This window comes from Charadrius vociferus, unplaced genomic scaffold (genome assembly GCF_000708025.1).
Source record: "Charadrius vociferus isolate BGI_N301 unplaced genomic scaffold, ASM70802v2 scaffold2579, whole genome shotgun sequence".
Taxonomy (NCBI): domain Eukaryota; kingdom Metazoa; phylum Chordata; class Aves; order Charadriiformes; family Charadriidae; genus Charadrius; species Charadrius vociferus.
The window spans coordinates 16621-25201 of record NW_009650123.1 but is presented as its reverse complement, the minus strand read 5'-3'; the positions used below and the strand labels follow the sequence as shown (position 1 = coordinate 25201).

Here is an 8581-nt window from a genome sequence, read left to right as displayed (position 1 = left end):
TTTTTTTTTTTTTCAACATTTTTTTTGTTGTTTTCAATGCACTAAGGCACCAGGAAGTCACAGTTAGGCAAATAAGACCTTCCATGCGACATTCAAACCCGAAACACTTACCAGGTATTAAACAGAGGTGAAGAGAGGATCAAAGTGCAATGGCCGAGGACAGCACTCTCGAGCCAGGAGCAGCGTGGAAAGCGAGTCGGAGAAGGAAGAAGGAAGGAAGAGAGCTCTCGCTTCAGATCGGACGGGATGCAGAGAGACCCACTGCGGGTATCAGCGATCCATACTGCTCGTATTGCCACCGATGCCAAAAAACCCAACCAGTTCGACACTTAAAGTCAGGTCGTCCCTTCAAAGGCTTGTTTCTCCATCACTGCAGAACTTACTTAAAAAAGCAACTTTCTTTTACCTCCTAAAAATAGCCGAAATGTTTCAAAGGCTGCCATTACCAACAAGATCGTTTTTAAAGACACAGAGGGAACAAAGACGGGGGTTTACAACAGGAAGGAACTGCCAACTCTCTTTAATAGTACATCACTCTGTCTAGCAGAGAAGTCAGCAAAGCTCAAACCTTGCCATACCAATCAAGAATTATACAGCATTTTACAACTTTAAAGCACTGTACAAACATTACTGCAAGGCTGCAGCTCTCCAGCTTTGCTAAACACACAAATTGGTCACACTTTACCACCAGCTGCACGTCCGTTTCCTCTTCTGGTATCTCTCAGCTCTTCAAAGGATTCTTTAGCTTCAGCTTCAGACAATCCCTGCGAGGCCGGATGCTAACACGGCGTCTTCAGTCAACGTCTTGCACTTTGCACAAAAGCACTTTTGGACAGGGTCACTCTGGGAGGAGTGAGTCCTCTTGCGATCGCCAGTAAATCACAGGGAAACGCCCAAGTATATTTTATCTTCACCAACACAGTTGGCATTTTCAACGACATTCTAGTAATATGGAGGTTACCGCCATAGCAAAAAGGTAACGTTTTTTGAGGCAGATACAAAGTTCTAAACTACTCAGTGTTAAGTTGAATTCACTCACTGTATCGGAAACTTGGTGCCTAAGGTACATTTAAAAATGCCACGTGAGCTGTGCCCTGCTCTTCCTAAGGTTCTGCCTTGCAACATACGGTCGTCAGCAACAGTTTCTCTCACTTCGTGTTCCCTTCGTCCCCAAACCTGGATGCGTGGCGTCCCCCGGCTCGGCCGGGGATGCCGTGGAGAAGGGGACAGCAGAAACCCTCAAAGCTCGCGGCCGCTGCAGCCACTCGGAACGAGGCTTATCCAGGATCTCTAAGGAAAAACGTTCGTGCGATTTCTTGAATTGGTGTTTACGATTTGTCAACGAGGAAAAAACACAGCTATAAATGCAACAATTTAAACTAACACAGTGTGAAGTCAGCTTCTTACGTTAAAGCAGACAAGACATCATTACTAAGCTACACCTTTCCTGTCCCCTTCAGGCAACGACGCTCATTTCCTTTTAGTCTCTGAACCTCCGAATCCACCTCGACGACTTACGGGTCTCCATTTTGGCTCTTACCGAAGAGTCAGCGAAGGGTTACAGGCAACAGGCACTGAACTGTCACAGTCCGAAAGAGATTGGTCTTCATCAAAGACCATGGAAGCTCACATTTTGAACAACTCCAAGTCCCGGGCTCCGTTCCAGACATGCTGATATCGCAGGAAAATACAACGTACCATTATTCAGAGCCGGCAGCTGAGACAGAGAACTAGATCTAGTTGCCGCGGTGCTCCCAGACTTATCCAGCCAAGCGCTGCCTGCAGGGTGCCTACCCAGCTCCGTTCCATCAGCTGTTGCTTAAATACGCTGTTGATCAAATACTCAGAATAGGATAAGAGTATCCTTTTATTCCAACGGAGAAGTTGCACATATCAGTCCGTTCAAGACCAAGAGACGGTTAGAATTTAAGAGCAACAAAAGCAACACACCTTTCACTTAGAATTCTCCAGGACCACTGATGCATGAGACAACGTACGCTGCCAAATGCCCGTGGCCCTGACAGAACAGACCAAAAAAATACAACTGATATACCACGTTGACAACACGGTTGCTAAGATCAACATAACCCTAAATGACACCCATGATTTTTTTTTTTTTTTTTTTTTTTTAGTGCAGTGCCAGTTTCAGGATATTCGAGAAAAATAGTGAGGCCCCACACTTATGGCTGGACTGGGCACATCCAAAGAAGAGTAAACCACTTGTAATACGTCAACGGGTAGATGAATCGGAAAGCCTGTATCACTGGAGGGTTCTGTACTAACCCGCGTCTCCTACCCAGGCTCCCCTAGCTAGACCTGGTTGATTAGGTAACAGATTCAACAAAACCTGTGAAAGTGACAGTGTATATTTTTAGAAAGGAGGAACTAAGGTTATACTACATCATTTACTGAATTGTTCCACCATTGCTCCGTAAGTTTTACGGCATAAATAAAAAAATGGAGAGAAAAAAAAAAAAATAAATACATTGGCTCCTATGAAGTCAGAAGTGGTTTGGGCTGCATAGTGGAGGGGTGAGAGATGGGGGCAAGGGGCAAAATTTACACACTTTGAGACAAAACAGGAAGCGCCTGCAAAGTAGTAGAGGAGAAAGCCAAGAGTTTAAGTGTCCTCGTTCATATCCTGGCTGTCTGTCCGAGCGATTTTCCGTGGTGGCGCCGAATTCTCACCTTCTATCTCCACTTGCTCTTGATCTCTCTTCTTTGCTGCATTCTGTTGGGACAGAGAAAGCCACAGTGAAACCCTCCAAAGCCTTAGATTCTGGTGAGAGCTAGTGTTGGTAGAACGCGTTTTTGTTTGTAGACATTTTCGGATGGAATACAGTGATGCTCTGACCTAACTGACACACTGGAACAAACACTGAAGAGGATTTTGCCCAATGCCAAAAGGTGCTCCTTCTAGATTATTCTTCAAATTTGAGGGTGGGACTAAAACACCAATCATTGATCTCAGCACCTTTTATTTATAGATCTCAAATATCGCATAAATGTGACTAAGATCCTCTTTCTCACTACTCTGAGTCAGTCCCTGAACTTATCAAAATCTCCCAAAGCCTTCCGTCACATACAAATACTTTCTTTTCAGCTTCAAGGATCCTTATAATTTTGCCTCTCCCCACATTCTTCCGCAACCTCTGCTCTGCCCACGATAACAATCACTGCTTCGACATCTCCACTCCGAAGTCACCGCCTTGTTCTGAGTACTCCCAGCCCAGGTACCCAGTTTCCTTTGTCTCAAAGGCTAGCTAGAGCCTGCGAATTCGTGCGTTCCTCATACGAGGACTCAGATTTTGTACCCAAGGTACTTACAGCGCCTCATTAGCGCGTTCGCATTCTGCACAAGCTCATCTGTCTTCTCCCAGCAGTCCTGGGAGGTAAGAGCAGCTTTACCCTAGCCGTAAAGGAGACGCTGAGGCGCAGGGAGACCAATTTGCCAAGGTGACAAAGGAAAACAGCATGTAACTGCAGTCTCCCAAGTTCTAGACTAAACACTGAGTTCATGTCCCTGAAATTGAAAGGGAAGAAGTTGGTTTTGTTGTGTTTTTTTTTTAAAGAAGGGCTGGGCAGAGACAGACCCTCCTTCCACTATCTTTTGCTGAAGTGCAGTTGGCACTTTCTTTTAATTAATCTTCAATATTTTGGTTATGATCAATATTGGGCTTAATTAGCCCGAGTCAGCAAATCAAGACAAAATGTTAACATTAAGAAAATACAACCATACCTTTTTGTCCCACTGCTGATGTAAATAACGCAAAAGTATATTTGTTTTTTCTGTTACTATGACTGCCAAAAAAAAAAAAAAAAGAGAAACATACTGAAGTCATTTTAAAGACGACTTTTAAAACAGTGCAGTAATCACCACATTACTTCACTTTTTAATGAAAGGACAGTATACGGGAACACTGCTCATTTAATAAGGATAGAGGAAAAGCACAAAAAACAACAACTAGACATACACTGCTAATCACCGTAGTGACAGTTCAACAGTATCACCTGATCTGAAGCTTAAAATAAGGGAGATTTGGGGTATGCCAGATCTTTAATATTAGAAAAGGATAAAGTTATTAAAAAACTCAAACTTTAGCGGGGCAGACTTACTTTGTTCAGATGGATATTCTCTCGTGGGAAGATATACTGATGGTCTTCTATTCTGTAGAAGAATTACAACAGTTACAGAACAAAGACAGCAAAAAGGTGATTTTTAACCCAACCACAGCTAAACCAACCGAAAGGCCCTCCTTAACACAGGCTACAAATGCATTGTGATATTCTGCCCTGTTACGTGACACTGTGCAGCTACAGTTTTTTAAAACACCCATGTAAAGAAGAAGGTTGATTTTTCATACGTTTTTCAGGGCACTATTGAAGAATGTATATATAGAAAGCACCACAGATGTGGTTTGGCTGATGTGATGACACATTCCTCACCAAAGGAAGCAGGAAGCTTTCCTTGCCAAATCTCAACTCGTGAACGATCAGCTGTGATCATACATGTTTTTTAAGAAACAAAATACTCATTTTAAGTTTATTTCCCTCTAGCATCCTTTGAGCCACGCAAGAAAACCTTCCCCCGGAGCACCAGGATGCGGCAATACTTACTGATGCTTTACATACAGAATCCGCATGGAATCTGCTGAAGTTGCTTTTGTTGTAGACCGGTAATCCTTTCAAAAAATCTGCCTAAAAAGACACAGAATACAAACAAAGAAGTAGGTGAGGAAAGAAACTGTAATATTCCAGTGGTTGTATGTTTTGTGCTGATTCTCGAAGGAGTTGCTCGGGTCATTAGGATAAACAACCGCAGGAATTGAAGGACGGTGCCAGGTCTCAGCTAGCGAGATGGTTGTTGGATACCGAAACCCGCCCAAAACTGTTTTTGTAAAGTAAGCCAACCCCCACCTTCTCCATTTGGCTCGTTATATCCCCAAAGTTCAGTAATTCAGTTACAAAGCTGCTAACTAAGTCTGTTTTGGCATATAGGCAATGAAAAAAAACCAAACAAAAACCAACAAAGCCCAAACTGTGTCCAATTGGGTGAGCTCCGACAGAAGGGGATTGGGACCACACAGATACAAACACCGCTGATGAGCGGACCAGAATTGACAGTAATTTACCAGCACAGATCACAACATTACGCGAGAAACTCTGCCACAGCTACGCTGATGTCCGAAGTCCTTGAGCATTACACCATATCAAGCCAGTTGCTCTTTCGCTTTCCCAGTTAACGTTTTTTGTCACAGACCAAGGTTGGTCGCGCAGAGCAAGAAAAGCCTACGCAGCCTCACAAGCCCAATCCTTATCGCACCCTTATCAGCCTGGCCCAACTTTATGTTTTGGTTTTTTTTCGAGGATCACATCACTACACGCGTCAAGGCTACTGGTACATCAAAAAAACTATAATCCCAAGTTGCGCTGGAGGTCCTTAGATCACCAGTCACAACAAAACTGTTGATCACACAGGCCAACAAAGCTATCTGCTAAACAACCGCAGGAACCCTGCAGAGCCCTCTCAGTTTAATTAAGCCGTAGCAGCGTGAAACAGGAATTTTCCTTCTCCACAGTGAAAAAGGAGGGTGGGAGGTGAGCATTACAGGGTCAGGAGAAAACCGAGCTTAAAAGTGTGTTGGAGCCCCTCTACTCACTGCACAGACAAAGGAAGGTGCCCAGCAATGTCATTAAAGTAAAGAGAAGATGGGTAATAAACATAGGATGTATCTGTGCGATGAGCAGGAGAGAGAGGCCCTGAGACATCCCTTCTAAATCACCAGACCTGCTACCTGTATCGTAACGATACTTGCTTAAAGATTCAAAGCCTGTTATACTGAACACTACAGGATTCTACTCCGGGACACACATCACCTTATTTATAAGCAATTTTAAAAGGACAGTAAAGCAGCAGATGAGAAGGCATTTAATTTCAGCGTTAGAAGCAACGCATAAATGGGCCCTACTGCTACAAAACTGCTAGGCTGGAAGACATTGTTTTCATTTAAATAGAAGCCATTATTTTTATTAATGCTGCATCTTTAATTCAAAACAAAGAGCTATAATTAGACAAACCAGAAAATATTATTCATACTTTTCCTCTTAAAAAGAACCCTACTGACATTCTAGTTTACACATCCAGCCCTTCCCACACGCCTGGTTCTGGAAATAACCTTGTTAAAATACTGGACTTAGGTTTAAATAGTGAATTGCAAATTTCTATTGCCCGTCTTAACCCCTGCCGGACCAACATTATTTCCCTGTGCCTTCACTGCCTTCAGTTGCGAGTCTTCCAGGACAGAGTCCATCGCTCGCTCGTCTGTGTAACGTCCGTACCATGGCAGAGCTCGGGAATTAAGGCAGGATCTTCCAGCTCCGCTACAACAGAAGCCCTCGGTTTCGGACCGCGTCGTGCTCTCAGCTCACCACTTCCCACGCCCGCCCCGATGGATTTCTCTGTTCATCTGTTCTCATCGACATCCACACTCAGCACCGATTATCAAACACGTACGCTACCCGAGGACTCCCAGGCTGAAAAGGACGGGGAAGCCTTCAACGACTTCTGAAGGCACAGCCAGACACAGTTTTCTCCACATAGCCCAGATTTAAGAATTACTAATTATATTACTCTGTTTAGAAGGATCGAGGATCTTTAAAAATATCCCATTACATTTCAAAGCATCTCACCTTCCCATTGCATTAAATTTGCAGGCTTTTTATGACAAAGTAACCCGCTCAGCTACCCCAGCCTAATCCAGAGAGAGACAGACGTGTCCTTGATTTCTTTTATTGCAGTAAAAGCCTGACAACTACTTGGCACTATTACCGCTTATAAGAATGGAAAATAACTGCTCTAAATAAGAGCAGACAACTTCAAGTACCTCTTCAGTAAGCTCCAGCTCACCCCAAGTTCCTCATGATAGACTATTCCCCACTTTCCAGCCAGGGATTTGGTCTGGCAGAGCCCACGTTTCCCTGGAAAGAGGCTGGGCGAGCAGGATCACAGCTCTCACCAGGGATTCCACCGTCTCTCAACAGCAGAGCAAGTTAGGAGCAGTAAACTGCAAAACTACTGTTACAATTATGAGTCAAAACGCAATTTAAATGGTGACTTAAATGTTTTTTTCCCTCCTTTCTACCATATAAACAACTAAAGCAGGATATATACCAGTGAAGTGCAGACTCGCAAGCAGGAAGGTTACTATGTTCAGACAACACCTGGAGACATCAGCTCTAACAGCCACGAGCATCCCTGGCTCTTGGCCACCACCTTTCCTCTTCTCAGGCCAGCAGTCGCTTGGGTGGACCAGCTCCATCCCTGCCAGCAGTGCCCACTGCTCAGCCTTAACTTAGCTAGAGCAGAACAACGGGGACACTAAAACAAGGAGAAACGGACTTTCTCCAACCTAGGCTCCAGCCAGCACGTTAAGCACTCAGCACCAGTTCAACTGAAGAGTCTGGCTGTCAGTGACAGAGACTATCCCTCCAATAATGATAATTCTGTTGCATACGCACACATTTCAGCAGCTATCTGTGGATACCATCACTGAAAAGGCCCCCTCGGGGAAATTGGCTGGAGTCATATTCCTGGATATTCAGAATTAGACAATACTCCAAGTGCAATGATCCTTATCTGCTCCAAGGGCACCACATAAATAAGCCCCAGTAGGTCAGTGCCGTGTTTACACACCTATGGCACAAGGCACACCGAGTCATACCTCCCCTATAATGTCACATGAGGAAACGTTCCCCCTGCGTGCCTTCTGCCACTCTTTAACCAAGGAAAGCACACCCCGGCCAAGCTAGAGAAGCTGATGGAACTTCCTGCATGGAAGTGAAAAACCAGCACCCAAACCGAGCAGATGCCTCGGGGATCTGGCAAACTCAAAAAACCAACAAAACAAGCGCAATTATGCAACCTCGGAAGACAACACTGGTTCCTTCTACGATTTGGGAAGTGAGGTAGAAGCAAGATGCATCTACTGTTCCTGTGTCAACAAGGGTGCTCAGCTTCCTAGGAAGACGACAGTTCTCATCTAAAAGCAAAAAAGTGAAAGAAACCCATATATATATGTGCCCCGTTCTCAGCTCTTGAAAGGAACTGCAGTAACAACGCACACTCAGAAAGATGACGCCCAGCACACGGATGCTGAAAGCCGGGCTCTTTCCCAGCATGATGCACACACATGTGGATGCAGGTTAGAGGAAAACCACTAACACAGGCTTGGGAACGGCAATGGTACGCCTGTACACAGAGATCACAGGGACGCCACTGTTTTTCCCTTAGTTACTGAGCTTGAGGAGGAGCAGAAGGAAAACTCTCTTCCTCTGAAAATTATTACGTCGCTACAAAGGGGGGCAGGGAGACTGGAAGCCTCTTGGCTATGACAGCCGCCGCCAAACACTCAGGCACCAGACCAAGTCCTTGTTGCTGCTTAAAAGGCACAGAAAGGATTGAACAACCTCCACAGCCCCAGTTTTCCCTCCTGTCCCCCAGCCTTGGGGGCGCAGGAAACACGCCGCACCCTGGCGGCGTCCCAGCTGCTCTCCCAGCCCCCCATCCCTGAGGGTGGGGAAG

The 8581-nt window shown here is 45.0% G+C and overlaps 1 protein-coding gene across 1 annotated transcript; it reads right to left on the bottom strand.

Moving 5' to 3' along the window:
- Positions 1-2117: 2117 nt before the first annotated feature.
- Positions 2118-6311, bottom strand: DDA1 (DET1 and DDB1 associated 1). The gene is made up of 5 exons (XM_009892383.1): positions 6255-6311; positions 4618-4698; positions 4117-4168; positions 3740-3801; positions 2118-2731 (listed from the first exon to the last, which is right to left on the bottom strand). Exons 1-5 carry the CDS (start codon positions 6309-6311, stop codon positions 2621-2623), a joined length of 363 nt encoding a protein of 120 aa, XP_009890685.1. The 3' UTR covers positions 2118-2620.
- Between the last annotated feature and the right edge of the window lie 2270 nt (positions 6312-8581).

What these genes read in the sequence shown, in the direction of transcription:
- DDA1 (XM_009892383.1), bottom strand. Translation starts at nt 6,311, where the DNA reads ATGGACTCTGTCCTGGAAGACTCGCAACTGAAGGCAGTGAAGGCACAG. An exon ending in ATTCTGTATGTAAAGCATCA is followed by an intron (nt 4,169 to 4,617) that starts GTAAGTATTGCC and finishes ATTCTTCTACAG; the next exon opens with AATAGAAGACCATCAGTATA. An exon ending in AGAATATCCATCTGAACAAA is followed by an intron (nt 3,802 to 4,116) that starts GTAAGTCTGCCC and finishes TTTTTTTGGCAG; the next exon opens with TCATAGTAACAGAAAAAACA.